Below are 18712 nucleotides of genomic sequence, written 5' to 3'. Positions count from 1 at the left end.
GGCTGGTGAACTCTGGCTGCAGGCGAGCAGGGGAAGGTCCTGGCCCCTTGATTTGGTGCCTGGGCCCGGCGCAGTGCATGGGCTCTGGGCGTCCCTGCTCCCCCCTTTCCCCTTCCCCTCCCTGCTCCCCACCTCCACCCTTCCTCTCCCTGCTCCCCATTCTCTCCCTCTTCTGCTCCCCCCACCCCTTCTTCTCTAGGCCACGCCCCCTCCTTCCCTCTCTTTTCCCATCTCGGCCCCGCCCCCTATCCCAGTCCCCGCCTCCCGGGTGACGTGATTTCTGGGAAGTCGGTCGGCTCGCTCCTGCTTCGGGCTCGGCTTTTCCGCCCGGCGCCTCCCCTCCCACCGCTGCCGTCTCCACCAACCAGCGCCGGGCAGGGGCGGGGTCTCCTCCCAGACTCGGAAGAGGGGCTGCCTGGGCGGCGGGAGGGCAGCGCGGTGCCCGGCACTGCAACCCGTAGGGACCTGCGAGCTGGTCTGCGCACCTGGGAGGTAGCGGCCCGGCGAGGTGAGGGGGGCGGGGCTGGCTCTGGGGGGCCCCGGCACTGGGGAGCTTGGGGGAGGGGTATCTGGGGGGCACTGGGGAGTTTGGGGGCGGGGCAGGGGAGCAGAGGGGAGGGGTTTCTGGGGGGCACTGGGGAGTTTGGGGGCAGGGGAGGGGTTTCTGGGGAGTTTGGGGGGAGGGGTTTCTGGGGGGCACTGGGGAGTTTGGGGGCAGGGGAGGGGTTTCTGGGGAGTTTGGGGGGAGGGGTTTCTGGGGGGCACTGGGGAGTTTGGGGGCAGGGGAGCGGGGGGAGGGGTTTCTGGGGGGCACAGGGGAGCTGGGGAGAGTTCTGGGGGGCACAGGGGAGTTTGAGACAGTGCAGTGGAGGGGTATTGGGGGGCTGCTCTCAGTGCCAGCTGATGAGTCTTTCAGCACCAGCGAAAGCCCACCCCATGGCGGGGGGGCAGGGCTGGCTGTCATGGTGCCCTCCCCCATGGGGCAGGAGCCTCCTTGCCAATGTTACCCCCCACCCTCCCTTCCCTTCCCCAGGTCCCCCCGCCTGTTTTGAGCCCCTGTGGGGAAGGGGGCGGGACGAGGCTGCCATGGCGGGTAGGGGTGTCATGGCATGGCCAGGGCAAGGTGGCGCCGCTCTGGGCAGCGGCTGGCACCCGCCACCCCCTGGTGCGTAAGGTCCTGAGCAGAGCAGAAGTCCCCAGTGGGGCAGAGATCAGAAAAGTGCCCCCGGGGGATCAGGGAACTGAGTCTAGTTCAGTTTCCTTCTCCCCCAGGCTTCGGGTGATGCAGGTGGCAGCTGGCGACGCTGCCCAGCTCTGGCTGTGCACGGTGAGATCCCACCCATGGTGGGCAGCTGCGTGCCCTCCGCAGGGCCCCTCCCTACCAGCCCCCGGCTTCCCTTTGGGGAGCTCACTGGGGAATCCCAAACGCCGACGAGTGAGCCCCACTTCGCGGCCGGGTAGCTGGGACGCTCTGTCACAAAGCTGGCTCTGAACTCCTCGCCCAAGCCCCTAGGTGGGGGCAGAAATCCGCCTGGCGCTGCCTGGCTGCACCGAATCCCTCCTCTGCCCACCCCAAAGGGTTTAACCCCATGGGAGCCAAGCCCGGAGGGGAGCTGGCTGCGGGGGGAGCCAGTCTGGGGGGGTCGGAGGAGGAGAGGACAGGGCTTGTGCTCAGGCCCGGGGGGCCTGGGGTGACAGAGGCTTGGAGGCCAGAAAGTCCCATGGGGTCATTGACTGAGCTCGTGTCTAGTCAGGCCCAGGCCTGTCCCCTCCCTGGCGGATCAGCATAGGGGAACAAGGCACCTCAGGGCTCTCAACACGATTTGGGACTTGCTAGGCAGGGTGTGTGGGGGGTGTGTGTTGGGAAATGGCTGCAAGTGCTGCGGGTGCCAAGCTGCCGGGAGCCAGGCCAGCGGAAGGAGGCTGGCACGGAAGTTAGTAACGGAACTAGGGGGCATTTGGTGAGTTGCCCTTGGCCCGGCCTGTTTCCTACAGCCCCTGCTAGCCAAACCCTGGGCTGCCCCACAGTTCCAGTGAGCCGCTTCTGGCTGAAAGCCCCCAAGACTCCCAAGGATTTGTGCTGTTCATGCCTTTAAAGAGACAAACGTTTTCCAGCTCCAGGGGGGCCCCAAAGTGAGTGGCTGGCTTTGCAGAGGGCCCGCAGACCCCCCTGAGTCAGGGCCAGTTGCGGGTGCTTTGCCGTAACTGGAGCACTCATTTCCCCGGCTCCCCCAAGACGTCCCAGCGTTAGGCCCGGGCACTCGGGGGCATAGGGCCTGTTGGGTCCCGGGGCTGTGGCTGGGGGCACATGGTTTGTTTTGGTACCATCTGCACCTGAGTCTTCTCTCCTAGTTTCACATCCACATGCTGCTGTTCGGTCGAGTTCCCGAACGCCCACGTGAACGAACCCAGGCTGGGGGCGGGGGTGGCAGCCTTTGCTGGCAGCGGTGGGGCGTCCCGGCCTCCAGGCCCCTACGGGCAAAGTGATAGGGAGACTGGAACGACTTAGGGGGGCATCGGGTGCCCTCTGCCAACTGCGCCAAATCACTCTGCGGCTTTGAATCCACCTGGGGGTTCCTTTTATGCTGGGCTGGCATCCAGGGCTGGGCTAGCAGGGAGCTGTGGGTCGGGAGTGAGGGGCACTGGCAGACCTGCAGGTGGGAGGAGCCCGGGCTGGATTCTTGCCCCTAAAGGAAACTAGTGTCTGTTTTGAGCTGGGAGTGCTGGGGGGGGGCGTGTCTCCAGCACCCCCTTTCCGTACAGAGCGGAGTCTGTTTCAGTGGCACCGTGGGGTCAGGGCCTGCGGGGGGAGCTGGGTTAGAGCCACCGGGCCAGCGTCTGATCCTGGCAAGGCAACAGCAGCTGTTTCCCATGGTGGCTGCGGAGCCGGGAACGATGCAGGCGCCAGGCATGGTCCTCCCCGTGAGTCAGGGACATGGGGCCTTTCCCCGTAGGGGGCGCTGCCTCTGATCTGGCCCCAGGGCGGGGACTGGCAGGTGGGGGAGGGGAATGGGGACACAGGGCCTTTCCCTTGTAGGGAGCGCTGGCTCCGATCTGGCCCCAGGGCAGGGACTGGCTTGCTTGGGGGGGGGGAATGGGGCCTTTCCCCTCTAGGGGGCACTGGCTCTGATCCAACCCCAGGGCGGGGACTGGGGGCACTGGCTCCAATCTGGCCCCAGGGTGGGGGCGGGGGCAGGCTGGCTGGCTGGCTGGCTGGTGGGGGGGGGGGGGGGGATGGGAATGCCAACCACCAGAATAAAGCAGCACTAAAGTAGCGGCATCCACCAGCCAGGAGCAGCAGCCCCAGATGTGGTGAGCGGGGGAGGGTTCTGCCACATCTGGGCCTCTCTGTGGTTCTAAGAACAGCGGGGGTGGGGGGCTCAGCAGCCCCATGCCCCCAGCAGCTCGGGCAGCAGGCTCCAGGGGGGCAGGGGTTCAGCAGTGGCACAAAGGCATTTGCAGGTTTGTCCCTGGAGGGAAGCCAGGCCCTGACCCCTGGGGAGCCCGCATGCCAGTCCCCACCCTGGGGCTGGATCGGAGCTGGCACCCCTGAGAGGGGAAGGGCCCCGTGTCCCAGCCCCTGGCTCTTTTGTTTCTGTGGCCCGGGGTCGTCCTCTTGCTGGTTTCCTGGGCTGGGTGTGAAGGCCCTCCCCCCAGCTCACCTGCTGCCCTGGTTTGCCTTCCCAGAGGAGGGGCTGAGACGCCAGGGAGGGCCCCACCATGGCCCAGTGGCAGGAGGTCCAGCTGCTGGAGAAGGTCTACCTGGAGAAGGTGCACGAGCTGTATTCGGAGGACCACCTGCCCATGGAAGTACGGCAATACCTGGCCCCCTGGCTCGAAGACCAGAACTGGTAACTGCGGGGCCGGGGAGGGAAGGGTTAACCGTGGGAGGGGGAGTCGGCAGCTGGGATCCCCAGGCACAGGGGTTGTCTCAGCTCTAAGGGGGGGGGGGTCTGATTTGGGGGCTCGGGGGTAGGGGAAAGAATCCCCCCTCCCCCCCGATATGAGGGAAGGGAGAGCAGGAGAAGGCGGGTGGGTCTCCAGGAATTGGCTCAGCTGTGGGCTCCCCCAGAGCATGCAGCCAACGACCCCTGGGTGCCTCTCCTGGCGTGGCCCCATGGGTCCCCCGTTGGACTTGTGGGGAACAGGCAGGAAAGGGACAGCGCCCCCCCCCCCCCCCCCCGGTCAGTGTGGGATCGTCTGGGAGCTGGCCGTGGCTGGGGCTCTGCAGTGCGCCCCCTTGTTCCTGCTCCAGGAGCCGGGCGGCCGAGCCCCACTCTGCCGAAGCCCACATGCTCTTCCACACCCTGCTGGCCCTGCTGGACGACCAGTACAGCCGCTTCGGGACCCGCACGGAGGACTTCGTGCTCAAGCACAACCTCCGCAAGTCCAAGCTCAACTTGCAGGTAAGGAGCTGGGCGCTGGGGTGGGGACGGGGGGGTGCTGGCCTGGCTGGGGGGGGGGGGGACAGGGCGCTGTGCCCGGCCCCACTGACCGACCCCCCCCCCCCACGTTCTCTTCCAGGCCAAGTACCAGGAGTGCCCGGAGCAGCTGGCCAATGTCATTGCCAACCTGCTGCGGGAGGAGAAGGCCATTCTGAACCGGGGGCTCAAGGCCCAGCAGGCAAGCCGGGGGTGGGGCTTATGGTATCCCCCACACCTGGCTTCCCGCAGCACAGCGCCCCCTAGTGCCATGTGAGGGCATCGGGGTCAGCACTGACTGCAAGGGGAGAGCGCACCCAACTTGGCTTGGCGCCCCCTGGCACCGCAGATGGGGAGAGCCTCCTCCCCGGCTCACTGCCATGAGGCCCTCTTCTCCCCCCGGCATGGGCCTGCAGCTGGCTCTGTCTGGGGGGTGGGGTGGGGATCCCAGCCTGGGGCATGGCGCCTGTGGGGCTAAAAGGGGCCTGTCCCTTGTGCGCCCCCCTGCAGGCTGCAGCTCAGCCGACCTCCAGTGCCCCGATGGAGACAGACCGGCAGCAGAAGATCGAGCGGCGCCTGGCGGAGACCAGGGCAGCGGTGCAGGTGGGTATGGCCCGACTATCACGTATGGGGCCTGGTGTGCTGCCCCCTTCCCCGCCTGGAGCTGGGGTTGAACCTGCGACCAGGTGGCTCCATCCCCCCAGGGCCCAGATGCTGTGCCAGTGCCCGGGCCCCAGGCGTTCCCTGCCCCTGAACCGGTTCCCTTGGCGCCCCCCGCAGGAGCTGGATCGCGAAGTGCGGCACCTGGAGGAGCTGCAGGACACCTTCGACTTCCGCTATAAGATGCACCGAATGGTTGGTGAGGAGCCGAGCCGGGCAGGGCCTGGAGGCCGCAGAGTGGCAGGACCCGGCTGGCTGGTGGAGAGGGGCGTAATGGGGCTGAGCAGCACTGGGGGCTAGGGGTAGTCAGAGGGGTGGGGGATCCCCGCTGCCTGCTGTACCCCAGCGTGCTGGAGCGGCCAGGCTGGGGGCGCTGGAGAGCACAGCGGGTGTAGATCTTTGATTTTCCCTTTAAATAAGGGCAGAGCCAGGCCCCGGGAGGGGCTGGGGGGTGACTCAGAGAGGAGAGCTCCTCCCCAGAGCCAGCGCTGCCCTCCCTGCCCCAGAGCAGCGCGAGTGGGCTGAGGCCTCTTGTTCTGCGGGCTGGGGTTCAGCAGGGGGCGCTCTCCTCTTGGAGTCAGCGCTGCCCCTGTTCCAGCTAGGGGGCGGGGGGCTCAGCAGGGGGCGCTGCGCTGCAGGGGGGGCTCAGCAGGGGGCGCTGTGCGGCACTAGGGGGCAGGTTCTGACCCCATCGCTGCCGTTCCTGTCCCCCCCGACCTTCACTGTGCCCTGTTGCCGTCTCCCCAGCAAACGGCGCTCCCGCCAGCCCTGAGCTGGCCCGCCAGACAGAGCAGCTGCAGGCCATGCTGAACAACCTGGACCGGAGCCGCAAGGTGAGGCTCCACACAGGGCCAGCCCCTTGCTTGGGGGGCAGTCCTAGTGGGGCTCCGTGGGTCCCTGGAGCAGCTGGGTCAAGGTGGCAGTCATCCCCCCCCCCACCTTCTCTGGGGGCTGGTTTCCTGGGTCCCTTCCCCACTGGGTCTTGTCCAGCTGTGCCTCAGTTTCCCAGGAGCTGCCTCCTAGCCGGCCTGGGCTCAATGTTGAGCTGGGAGCTGTGCACAGCCAGTCGCCCCAGGGGGGCTGGTGTCTTCCCCATGGGGTTCTCCCTGTCATCCTCCCCCCCCCCCCCCCCGCCGCACCCCCATGGTACTTAAAGTACTGCTCAGGGTCTGTTCAGGGGGAATAAGGCAAAGCGTCACATTTCTTGATAATACATGTATCCATCAGCCCTGTATCATACGCATATGATAGATCTCTCTCACACACTCACTCACTCTGTCTTGTTGTTGTTACCAGTGACTTGCTCACCTTAACTTCACTGGCCAGGTGAGTTAGATGGGGGCGGGGTGGAGCCGGGCGACCGGATCGATGCTCCCATGTTGACAAGACGAGACCCGGGGTCCTCTCGAAGACACCTCACATTTATAGCAGCTTCCCCCTCCTGCAAATCTGACCCAGATGCAAAATCTGTGTCTGTGTCCCTTGGTCCTTTGTGCTGCTCCCTTCTGGGCCTCGTCCCGATGCTGTTCAAAGAGGGTGTCTTCAAAAGAAAGAGCTGGCTTCTAACCCCCCAAGGCCGTCACTATGTCGGCTCTTCTTTAGTGAGCCCACTTGCCAAGTTGTGTTGGCCTGGGGTCTGGCTTCCATCCCCGCTCCAACCGTTGCAGCTGTCTGGAGGTGCTGCCTTCCACGCCTGGGTCATTCAACAGGGCAATTGATTAAAAAGGGGGGGTGGGGAGGATCTTATTCTACTCCTAGCAAAAAGACCTTTTTTTAACATTATACCAGGGCTCAATTTAAAGTTTGCTCTATAAGGATCTGATACAAAGTTGTAGGAAAATAGAGGCATAACACAAAGTCATATGAAAGTTATGTGAAGATGCTTAACGCAGAGATTTATCTCCACCCCTTGCCGTCCCCGGCTGAGCTAGCAGGAGCCAGTGGGGCAGGGCCTGGGGCCCCTCGTGGGTCACCCGGGGTCACAACGGACACAGTCTCTCTGGCAGGACGTGCTGGCCCGGGCGCAGGAGCTCCTGGGCCGTTGCGAGACGCTGCGGGATTTCCTGCTGGAGGAGCTGGCCGAGTGGAAGGAGCGGCAACGGAGGGCCTGCCTCGGGGCAGCCTGCGACACCAGCCTGAGCCGCCTGCAGACCTGGTAGGGGGCGATTGGAGGATGCTGCACCCCCCCTTGGGAGTCTGGGACCCTTCCACCAGCGCAAACCCCCAGCTGGCTGTACGGTCTGCAATTCGAGGTCCCCAGCCCAGGGACAAGGGTGAACCCCCCGGTGTCCCAGCCAGCCCCTGGGGCTCTGCAGCCTGTCTCCCCACCCGGGCGAGCCTCCCTCTGCACAGATGGTCCGTGATTGCCCCAATATTCAGGTGACTCCCCATCCCAAAGGACCAGGCATGTCCCCCACATCCATCGGCCCCTAGATCCGGTCCCAGCGCCGGCGGTTGTAGCCAGTCCTGTCCGAAAAGATCCTGCCGTTGATTAGGGAAGAGAAACGAGCGAGCGATTGCCTGGGGGGAAGCGGGTCACGCGGGCGGACACAGACACAGCCGTCCCCTTAGTCCCCCTGGGCCGGCTCACCGGGGGTCTCTCGGCCGCCTTGTGCGTATCCCGCTGGGTGACGCGGCTCCCCGGCCGGCCACGCGACCCAGAGGGGTCCCCCCACCCCGGGCTGACCCGGCTCATCTCCGCCTGCAGGTTCACGGCGGCGGCCGAGGTGCTGTTCCAGCTCTGGCGCCTCCTGCGGGCCCTGGGTGACCAGCACGCCAAGCTCACCTACCTACACGACCCGCTGGAGACACAGCGGCCCCTGCTGGAGAGCCGGCTGCAGGAGCACCTCTCCTGCCTCTTGAGGAGGTGCTGGGGGCTGTGCCCAGGGGAGGGGGCTAGGAGGTGGGGGGGGTGCCCCATAGGAACCTGAGGGTGGGGGGGGGCTGGCGCATGGAGGAGCAGGGGCTGCCCTTAGGAGCCAGGGAGGGGGTGGGATGATGCGTGGAGGAGTGGGGGGCTGCCCCTAGGAGCATGGGGGTGCATGGGAGGCTGGTACACGGGGGTGTGGGGCTGCCCCTAGGAGCGAGGGACAGGGTGGGATGATGTGTGGAGGGGCCATGGGGCTGCCCCTAGGAGCAAGGGGGGTTGGTGGGGGGGCGGCCCCACAGACGCATGGGGGAGGGGCTCCTTGGTGCAGAGATCTGGCCTGCTCAGGCCAGAGGAGGGGGGGGTCGCTGGGCTACGTGGTATTCGGTGGGGGGGTGGAATTGAAGCGAGTTGGGGGGCACCCTGCGGAGCTAACGCCTCCCCCACCCCCCAGTGCCTTCGTGGTGGAAATCCAACCCATCATGCCTTTCCCCAACCAGAGGCCCCTGGTTCTGAAAACTGGCAGCAAGTTCTCCGTCCGCGCCAGGTGAGGCCCCCCCCCCCCAGCCCATGGCGCCCCGCCTGTCCCCAACCATCCTGCATGGGGGGGCTGGCGCTTACTCCACAGCCTTCCCCCCAGGAGCAGGTCTCTGCTTCTGGCCCTGGCAGGATGGGCCCTGTTGGGAGCAGGTGCTAGAGGGTGAGGGGCGCTGAGCCCTGGGGGCAGCGTGCCCCCCCCTTCCCCCATGCAGGCCATGTGCCCTGCCAGTCCAGTGGCCAGGGTGACAGGCTCTTCTCCCCGCAGGCTCCTGGTCAAGCTGCAGGATCGAAGCCATCGGCTGGAGGCAAAAATCATCCTTGACCAGTGAGTCAAGTCCCCCCCATCCCCCCCGTGAGGGCCTTAATCCCCTTCCCCCTGGGGCCTGGAGGCCAGCCCAGTCGCAAGGCAGGGGGTGGGGGCCAGGGGTACAGGGAGCTCTGGCTGGGGGATGGGGACAAGGAAACCCTGGTTGGGGCTGGGGGAGCCCAGGGTGGGGCAGGGTCCCCGGTGAACCAGTTGCTTTCTGATGGTGTCCTGTCTTTCCTCCTGCAGGCATCCCCCCGATGTGAAAGGGTGAGAACCAGGCCAGCACCTAGGAGAAACCTGGGGGGATGGACGGACTGGGACATGGGGCCTTTCCCCTCTAGGGGGTGCTGGCTCCCATCTGGCCCCAGGGCAGGGACTGGCTGGCTTGGGGGCAGAGGGGGGAACGGGGCCTTTCCTTTCTAGGGGGCGCCAGCCCTGATCTGGCCCCAGGGCAGGGATCCGGTTTGTTCCCGGCACCAGCTCTGCTCCAGCCAAGGTGCCCGGGGCTGAGAGCTGCCCTCTGGCCAGCAGTGCCCCCCATACGCTTGGCCTAGGGCTCTTACCCAAGAGAGCCTGGAGAGAGAGCATTTACTGGGCACCCACCATCGGGGTCTCTGGCTCTGTCCCGCCCAGCGCCTTACTCCCATATGACGGCCAGGACTCGAACCTGGGTCTCTGCACCAGCGCGGCACGACCGCCCTCACGGCCCCGCCCCTCTCGCTTCTCCCCGCAGGTTCCGGAAGTTCAACATCTTGACGTCCACCAGCAAGACGCTGGTCCAGGACGATCCGCAGATGGAGGGGCTGGTCTGCGACTTCCGGCACATAGTATGGGCCAAGCGTGGGGGCCCGGACACCGGGGTTCCCAGCTTGGGGAGGGGGTGGGATGGGGAGCCCGGACGCCTGGGTTCTCAGTGGACTGGGGAGCAGAGGGCGGGGGGGGTGCGGAGTTTGGATGCCTGGGTTCTCAGCTTGGGGAGTGGGAGTGGGGAGCCAGGACTCTGAGGTGGGGGAGTCTTTGGCCCCATGGCCCCCCTACTGCGGGCTGGGCTGGGCTGGGTGGGCGGGCAGGGGCCAAGAGCTGACTCCCGCCCCCTCTCCTTTGCAGTCACTGAAGGACCAGAGGGCCGGGGCCTCGGGCAAAGGCAGCAAAGGTGCCAGCGAGGTGGGTTTCCTGCATGTGCCCTGCCGGCCAGGGGCGGCCCTGGCACCTACAGAGCCAGGCCTGGCTCTGTGGATGAGGGGAAAGCGGTGGACGTGATGTTCCTTGACTTTAGCAAAGCTTTTGACACTGTCTCCCACAGTATTCTTGCCAGCAAATTAAAGAAGTATGGGCTGGATGAATGGACTATAAGGTGGATAGAAAGCTGGCTAGATTGTCGGGCTCAACGGGTAGTGATCAATGGCTCCATGTCTAGTTGGCAGCCAATATCAAGCGGAGTGCCCCAAGGGTCAGTCCTCGGGCCGGTTTTGTTCACTATCTTCATAAATGATCTGGAGGATGGTGTGGATTGCACCCTCAGCAAGTTTGCAGATGACACTAAACTGGGAGGATTGGTAGGTACGCTGGAGGGTAGGGATAGGATACAGAGGGACCTAGACAAATTAGAGGATTGGGCCAAAAGAAATCTGATGAGGTCCAACAAGGACAAGTGCAGAGTCCTGCACTTAGGACGGAAGAATCCCATGCACTGCTACAAACTAGGGACCAAATGGCTCGGCAGCAGTTCTGCAGAAAAGGACCTAGGAGTTACAGTGGATGAGAAGCTGGATATGAGTCAGCAGTGTGCCCTTGTTGCCAAGAAGACCAATGGCATTTTGGGATGTATACGTAGGGGCATTGCCAGCAGATCGAGGGACATGATCGTTCCCCTCTATTCAACATTGGTGAGGCCTCATCTGGAGTACTGTGTCCAGTTTTGGGCCCCACACTACAAGAAGGATGTGGAAAAATTGGAAAATGTCCGGCGGAGGGCAACAAAAATGATTAGGGGACTGGAACACATGACTTATGAGGAGAGGCTGAGGGACCTGGGATTGTTTAGTCTGCAGAAGAGAAGATGATGGGGGATTTGATAGCTGCTTTCAACTACCTGAAAGGGGGTTCCAAAGAGGATGGATCTAGACTGTTCTCAGTGGTAGCAGATGACAGAACAAGGAGTAATGGTCTCAAGTTGCAGTGGGGGAGGTTTAGGTTGGATATTAGGAAAAACTTTTTCACTAGGAGGGTGGTGAAACACTGGAATGGGTTACCTAGGGAGGTGGTGGAATCTCCTTCCTTAGATATTTTTAAGGTCAGGCTTGACACAGCCCTGGCTGGGATGATTTAATTGGGGATTGGTCCTGCTTTGAGCAGGGGGTCGGACTAGATGATCTTCTGAGGTCCCTTTCAACCCTGATATTCTATGACCAGCCCCAGGGCAGAGCTGGGTGGGGGAGGAGAGCTGGCACTGGGTTTATTGGTGACCGCCGCCCCCCCATGCTGCCCCCTGGGGGCTGCCACCCCAGATGGGTCTCACTGCTGCCCCTGGAAGTGCCCAGCCCCGCTTCAGACCCGTTGGGTTATGACTTCCCTTAAAAAACCTGGACCCAGTGCGGTCACCCCTCTGCGGGGACCCCCTGGGAGGCGCTGAAACACCGGGGGGGCCAAACCCCCGCAGGGGCAGGGGCAGGCCATCCTGTGTGGCCAAGAGGGGTCTGGGGCCGGGTGGGGTTGGGACCCTGGCTGACACCCCCGCCCCCCCCCCATCTCTGTTGCAGGGCCTGCCGGCTGTCACGGAGGAGCTGCACCTCATCACATTCACACTGGACTATAAGTACCAGGATCTGGTGCTGGAGCTGCAGGTGGGCGAGGGGAGGGCCTGAGTGGGGGCGGAGGGGGCATGGGGAGGGTGGTCTTGTTCCCTCCCCCGCTGACGGCTCTCCTCTTCCCCCCCACAGACATCCACCCTGCCTGTGGTGATCATCTCCAGCAACAACCAGTTCTCCAGCGCCTGGGCCTCTGTGCTCTGGTTCAACATGCTCAGCCCAGACCCTAAGGTGAGGGGCTCTCCCCCCCACACCCCAGCAGGCCAGCAGCACAGCTGCTCTGCGCAATTAGGGACTGTGGGGGGCCGGGGTCAGGACACCACAGTGGGAGGAGGGCATCTCTTCCCCACGCGCTGTTCGGCCCAGGTGTGGGGGCCCCCTGGCAGCCACGTCCCTGTGGCCCGTATGCCCCCCCCATGCTGCTCCAGCAGCGGGGCCCGGTGGGGCCCCAATCTGGTTACGGGGCGCCCCAGCCCCTCCCCCTCTAACCCCCGCTCTCTCCCCACAGAACCAGCTGTTCTTCTCCGCGCCGCCGGCTGCCTCCTGGGCCCAGCTGGCCGAGGTGCTGAGCTGGCAGTTCTCAGTCGCCACCAAGCGCGGGCTGGACGAGGACCAGCTGCACATGCTGGCGGAAAAGCTCTTTGGTAATGGCCCCCCCGAGCAACAATGGGGAGAGGGGGGAGTCAGCACCTGGCTAGCACCCCTATCGGCTACAAAGCAGACTCCCCTGGGCGGGAAAGGCCCAGGCCTGCCCCAGCCGTAGCCCATCACCGGGGTCTCTGGGCAGCGCTGAGGGGAGGGTGAGCCTAAAGGGAAGACCCCAAAGTCCACGGGGCTCAGAGCAGCTGGGCCGGACCCCCTGGCCTCTGAGCTGCCCCCTCCCACATGTGTGGAGCGTGCAGCGAGGGTGGGAGGAATGGCACAGGGCGGGCAAGGACGCCTGGGTTCTCCTCCCAGGTCTGACCTTGGGGGAGTCGCTTCTCCTTCCTGTACCCCACTTTCCCCTCTGCAGTGTCGGGGGGGCAATTGTGACGGGATCCCCGGGGTGCAGCCTGGGACTGTGGGACCCCTGAACTCACTAATCTGGGCTATCTCCCACAATGCCTTGCTGGTGACAAGCAGCAAACCCCTCCAAACGCTCAGCACAACGGCATGTGGGCCCCCCCCCCCCCCAGCTAGACTGTGTGACTGCTCCCAGAGCCACTCGCGAATCACACAGGGAGAGGCACCAGCCGAATCCGCCCAGCTCCCAGCCTTGCACCCCAGGAATATACCGTCCTGCTCTGCTCAAGACAAGCTGTGCCAATTTATTAATTGGTTCCCCACTTCATCGATGGAAAGTGGGCGTACGCCAGCCTTTGCAAACCCCCTACCAAACACCCCAGGCAAACTCACTGGTAAAGATAAACAGTTAAACAAGTTTATTGACGACAAAAGAGATCTTAAGTGATAGACAAAAAGTCAGGGTTCATTACCAAGAGAAAATCAAACGCTGGATATAGCCGTTCATAGTATGCAGATTTCACCCCCGAAACCTGGGCCAGTCTCCTCTGCTGGAGTTTTCTGAGCATCCTTGTTGCTGGCAGCATAGGTGGGGGCAGGAAAAAGGCCCAGCATGGCCCCCCCCCTTCTGTTTTATACCCTTAGTCCAGGTGCTTGGAGAACGCAAGTCCAGCCATGTCTGGGGGGCGTTGCTGAGTCCCCAGGTGAAGCAGTACCCGGGTGTCTCCCCTGTGCTGAGTCACTGAATTGTAACTTCTCTGCTGGACAATGGCTGGTGACGTCCCTTCAGCACCCACCCGGGTGTTCGTTCCCCCCCTTGTTGTTGTCTCTGGGGAGTTGGTATCTCCCACAGCATATTCTAGTGACAACCCCACAACACAACTCTGATGATTTCCTAGGCACTGATGATACGCACACGTTTAGCTCGAACGGTGGCTTTCCGCAGCTCACAGCCTTGCCCCGATCCCTCCCACGGCCTGCTTCCTACGCAATATCCCCATTCGGCGTCGATGCGGAATATGGGGGTTACAGGGCGCTCCCCCGAGTATAGAATGTCACAGCAATGGTCCCTGCTGGGGGGGGGGGTCAGTGCTGAGTCTGGGGAGGGGGACGAGGACCCCACAGAAGCTGTGTTAATTCACCCTGCAAATTTCTCCCCCCATTTTCTTCCCCCACCCCCATCTTAAAGGGCTGGAAGCCACCCCCGCCAGCACTCTGACCTGGGCCAGGTTCGCCAAGGTAAGCGGCTGCTGAGTGACTGGTTCCCCCTCCCCCCGCCCCTGGAATCCCCCCCTCAGCCTTTCGCCTCCTCTCTGCTGCAGGACAACCCACCCGTCTTCTCCTTCTGGACCTGGTTAGACGGGATCCTGAGCCTGATCCAAGAACACCTGGCTCAGCTCTGGAAGGACGGGTAGGGGCTGGCTGGGAGGGGACGGGGATGATCTGAACAGCGCATGGGGTGCCTGCTCCCCCGTGTGGTCAGACCCAGAATTGCAGTGTCGTGTCCCCCCCCCCCCCCCCCCGGTTTTCCCCAGACCCTGAACCTGGGGCCAGTGCAGCCCATTATGGGGGTTTGAGTGGAAGGGGCAGAGGAGGGTTTAAGGGAGCAGCTTCCCCCCCACCCCGGTAAAGGGGATAGGGGCTGTGCAGCCCCGGCGGAGTGAGGACCCCAGGTGCTGAGCGTGGTGGGGAGGGGGTGCCAGGGGGCCTCCTCCGGGGGCCCTGCCAGCGGCTGACCCGGGCTCCGCTCCCCTCCAGGCACATCATGGGCTTCGTGAGCCGCAAGCGGGAGCGGCAGCTGCTGAAGAGGAAGCAGATGGGCACCTTCCTGCTGCGTTTCAGTGAGAGCAGCCGTGATGGCGGCATCACCTGCAGCTGGGTGGAGCCCGGGGAGAAAGGTGGGTCTGCCCCACGGCGCGGCCCCCTGCTCCCCAGGTCTGGAGCCAGGCTCTTCTGGCACCAGGCACTTGCACTGGGGAAGAGAACCCAGGAGTCTGGGCTCTCAGCCCCCCTTCCTCAAACCCCTGGACCCGACTCCCATCCCACAGCTGGGAAGAGAACCCAGGAGTCCGGGCTCCCAGGCCCCTGCACCCCTCACTGGATGCCAGTTATCGTGGGGCGGGGGCAGTGTTACCTAATGGTTGGATTGGGGCATTGTGAATCCGGACTCCTGGGTTCTCCTCCCGGCACTGGGAGACCTTGGTGCAGCCTGTCCTGTCTCTGGGGCTCTCCCTTGCAGTGACACCCCCCTCCCCTCGCTGAGCTGACACCCTCCCCCCTGCCCCAGGTCAGCCCAAGGTCCGTTCCGTGGAGCCCTACACCAAGATGGAGCTGAAGTCGCTGGCGCTGCCGGACATCATCCATGACTACCAGCTGGTGGCCGCCGAGAACATCCCCGAGAACCCCCTCAAGTTCCTGTACCCCAGCACGCCGCGGGACGAGGCCTTCGGGAAGTACTACACCGAGAGGAGGGAAGGTACCGGCCGGTCGCCTCCCCCCGCAGGCCCTGCTACCCAGCCCTGGGTTCCCCCCGCCCTGCCCACAGCTGTACCAGCTCACTCCTCCCAGCCCTGGTACAACACTCTTCACCTAGGCCACAGATAGAATAAGTAGAATTGGTGACCGGCTGGTTTGGTAGCGGGGTTGGGGAGGGTCTTTCAGGAGGGGGTGGGGGGACAGGGGCGTGTTTCTGCCTGGCTCCCCTCTCTCTCTCACCCCTCTGTTCTCCTTTCTCCCACCAGTGGACCTGCTGGAGCAGAAGAAATACCTGAACCAGCGCCTGATCAGAGTGTCCTCCAGGTGAGGGAGCCGGACGCCGGGGTCCCTGTGTGCTGGCCTGCCCCAGCCCTTCACAGGAAGTACCTGATTTCTCCCCCACCCCATCCAAGGGCCCAGCCCCTCTCCCTGGCCGGGCTGCCCCACTGACCGCAGGAGCTCCCCTGGGGCACTCCCAGCTACACCCTCTCCCCTCCCTAGTCTCGGCTACGTAGCCCTTCAAATCCCCCCACCCCCACCCCTGCAGAGCGGCTCGAGATGGGCCTGGGTCTTGGGGGCTGGGTGGGGTTGCCCCATTCCTGAGAGCTCCCCACCACACACTCACTAAGCCAGGCGCCCCCTCTCTTCCTAGGCAGCCCAATGAGCCGTGGCTCCCGGAGGGCATGGTGGAGGCCCCCCCTGCAGCTGAGGGGCCAGGGCCCGATCAGCTGGAGGTGCTGGAGCTGGGGCCCGATCAGCTGGAGGTGCTGGAGCTGGGGCCCGATCAGCTGGAGCTTGGAGCCAATGGGCTGGAGGCTCTGGAGCAGGAACTGGACCTGATGAGGTTTGATTCGGCTGGTGAGTCTCCAGTTCCCGCCCTGGGGGAGGGCATTTGGCACCAAGAGGGTGGGGGGAGTAAAGAGGCCAAACCCCTCCCCCCAGCTCTGCCGGTGCCCCTGACTCCCGACCCGCGGCCCCCTGCGCTCCCAGCCCTGGCTGTGTCCCGTTTCCCCAGGCCCTGCGGCCCCCGGCTCCCCATGAGCAATGTTCCCTCTAATTTTTGACAGGCCGTGTGAGCAAAAAATGTCTTCTGTGCAAATTGTTGTGGGCGCCATGTTTCGTCGGGTGCGCGGGGTTTCGGGTCCATGCACGCCCACATGGGCACAGCTTAGAGGGAACCGTGCCCATGAGCCCGGCTCCCCTTCTCTTGCAGGCTCCAACATGCTCCGAGGCGGAGACCCCTACTTGCCCCTGCCGGACGACACGCCCCCCCTGGTGCTGCCTGGCAACACCTTGTTCCTGGGGGCCAACGACTTCCCTGCGCTCCAGGTCGACTCCAAGGACTTCCAGTGACAGCGTCTCCCACTGCTGCCCCATCACTGGGGGGACTCAGAGGTCAGGGCCTTTTCCCGAGCCCCACTGTGTATTGGGGGGTGGCCCTGGCTCCGCCCTCTCCTGGTCTTTCGGTTAGGCCTCGGGGCATCAGTGAGGCCAAGGGGGTCTGGCCCAACCCCTGCCCAACCTGTCCATGGGAGGTGAAAGCCCCTGGACTCTGGGTGTGGGGGCTCTCAGCCTGAGCCCACAGCTAGGTGCCTTGCCCTAGGTCCTTGCAGGTGGGGGGGGAGTTTTACCATAGAACCCAGGAGTCCGGGAGGAGTGGAGCCACCCTGTGAACTCCCCCCATGGCGTAGCCATGTCTCCCCGTCCCTGCACGGGCTGCTCCCTGGAGCCGTGGGCTCTCTCGTTGGCCGGGAGGTGGGGGGCTGTGGTTCTCGGGCCTTCCTGGCTAGGAGGGCTCTGGCCTTAGTGCTGACGGTGTGGGTGGCTTTGCCCCCCCGGGGGCCGTGAGACAAACTCTCTCTCTTGTAAATAAACCTGCCCTGCCCTAGCTCACTGTGGTGCTGGGGGGGGGGCGCTCCGGGAGGGGAGGGAATCCCCTGAACTGTCTGTCCCCCTTATGTGGGGGCCCTGTGTGGGCCACACCCTCCTGCTGCCAGGGGCTGTTGTGCTCTGTGTGGCCACCAGAGGGCACCACCCCCTCTCCTACTGTTCCCACCACTCTCTTCCCCCCCCTCCCCGACAGATTACAGGGGAGGGGGGCCCCCCACCTGGAGGGGAGCCACTGGCCCTTCGCTGAAGCGGAGCTCTGCTCCCCCCAGGCCAGGAGCAGGGCCCTGGCTGGCTCCTGAGGCCCCCACGCTGGGCTGGTTCCAGGGCAGGGGGGCCTGGAGCTGGATGTGGGGAGGAGCAGGGAGGGGTGTGTGTATGTGTTACCAGGTGGGGCCCCCAGGGGGTGCACTAGGGGCTGGGACTGGCTTGAGGCTTCCCAGGGCATCCAAGCTGGGACCAGACCCCAGGCGTTCTGCCCCTCAGTCCATCTGTGTCCCCCCTGCCCGTCAACCATGCTGCTTCCTCCCAAGGGGGTGCGGAGGCGAGCAGAGCAGGGAGGACGATGCTCCTGGTGCCTGCCGACGGGCAGAAGCCCCTTCCCCTATAACTGCCCTGGGGGGGAGGGATAGCTCAGTGGTTTGAGCATTAGCCTGCTAAACCCAGGGTTGTGAGTTCAATCCTTGAGGGGGCCCTATAGGGATCTGGAGCAAAAATTGGGGATTGGTCCTGCTTTGAGCAGGGGCTGGGTACTAGATGACCTCCTGAAGGCCCTTCCAACCCTGATATTCTGTGGGAGAGGCTCTGGCCCATTCCTGGGGAGCTGCTGCAGGGGGGCTGGGCTGGGGTGGTGTGGGGGGGGTCTCTGAGATTGTACTGTCCTGATCTGCATGGCCCAAGGGGGCCATGGCCCTTGCAACCCCCTGCTCCCCCACCCCGGTGCCAGCCACGTGGCTGGGAATTGTTCATAATATTTTGTATGATGACTGTGTGTGCCTCAGTTTCTCTATGTGCTGCATCGTTAATTAGGTATGCGGTAGGGGAAAGGTTTACTCCTTGCAATGACCCAGGCGTGACTGATGCCTGGCTGGCGGGGCCTGGGTCCCTTGCCCCAGAAGACAACGGCCCAGACATTTGGATCCTAGCAACTAACAACCCCAGTCGGCCGATCCTCTGCAGGAAGCCGGCCAGGTGGGACCAGCTGGAGAACAAAGAGCCGAGGAGGAGAAGGGCCAGGTGCCGAGGTTTGCCCAGGAACAGAAGAAAGGACTGAGGAGGGCCAGGGGCCACTGTTAAGTGCGGGCTCGTGAAAGCCGCAGACTCTTTGGGGCTGGGGCTGAGGGTGTTGGGCCCTGGCCTGACCCATGAGGACTTTCCTGGGACGTTCCCCTTCTCTGTGCTGCCCCAAGGGCTTTCTAGTGTATAATAAACCCCCCGAACACCCCGAGGCATAGACCGGTCTGTACACATCAAACCTTTTACTAGGCACTTGAGGCTGGGGAGCCGATAAATAACATAAATAGGCACCCGGTGGGGGCATAAATACACAGCGGCTGCTCATAAATAACCCGCTGGCCGGGCAATAAATACGGGGGGGGGGGGTTACAACAACCATAAGAGTCCAGAAGTGGGCGGAGCTCAGCCCGGGGCTGGGCTCGCTGCACCGGCCGGGCGGACAGGAGCCGGGGGTCCACTGCGGCTGGGGTGCAGTCAGCTCCGTCGCTCCTGGATAAATGCTCCCCCTCAG

General features: G+C 64.1%; 1 protein-coding gene across 4 annotated transcripts; it reads left to right on the top strand.

Annotated features, from left to right (window-relative positions):
- Positions 1 to 387: 387 nt before the first annotated feature.
- STAT2 (signal transducer and activator of transcription 2) lies at positions 388 to 18405 on the top strand. Of its 4 annotated transcripts, none has more exons than XM_074935049.1 (25): positions 388 to 508; positions 3688 to 3851; positions 4256 to 4406; positions 4525 to 4623; positions 4932 to 5024; positions 5202 to 5280; positions 5829 to 5914; positions 7088 to 7236; positions 7789 to 7947; positions 8402 to 8494; positions 8753 to 8812; positions 9041 to 9061; positions 9528 to 9621; positions 9902 to 9958; positions 11554 to 11637; positions 11734 to 11832; positions 12110 to 12245; positions 13793 to 13842; positions 13926 to 14014; positions 14362 to 14501; positions 14891 to 15079; positions 15345 to 15402; positions 15731 to 15936; positions 16292 to 16473; positions 17995 to 18405. In XM_074935049.1, the coding sequence occupies exons 2-24, from the start codon at positions 3721 to 3723 to the stop codon at positions 16429 to 16431; spliced, it is 2463 nt and encodes an 820-aa protein (XP_074791150.1). In that variant the 5' UTR covers positions 388 to 508; positions 3688 to 3720; the 3' UTR covers positions 16432 to 16473; positions 17995 to 18405. The 4 variants fall into 4 exon arrangements, with proteins under 4 accessions (XP_074791150.1, XP_074791149.1, XP_074791152.1 ...); XM_074935048.1 differs by having other exon boundaries at positions 7076 to 7236; XM_074935051.1 differs by lacking the exon at positions 4525 to 4623 and having other exon boundaries at positions 7076 to 7236.
- Positions 18406 to 18712: the final 307 nt, after the last annotated feature.

This window comes from Natator depressus, chromosome 20 (genome assembly GCF_965152275.1).
Source record: "Natator depressus isolate rNatDep1 chromosome 20, rNatDep2.hap1, whole genome shotgun sequence".
In the NCBI taxonomy this organism is placed as follows: Eukaryota; Metazoa; Chordata; order Testudines; family Cheloniidae; genus Natator; species Natator depressus.
This window is presented reverse-complemented; position numbering and strand designations above follow the sequence as displayed.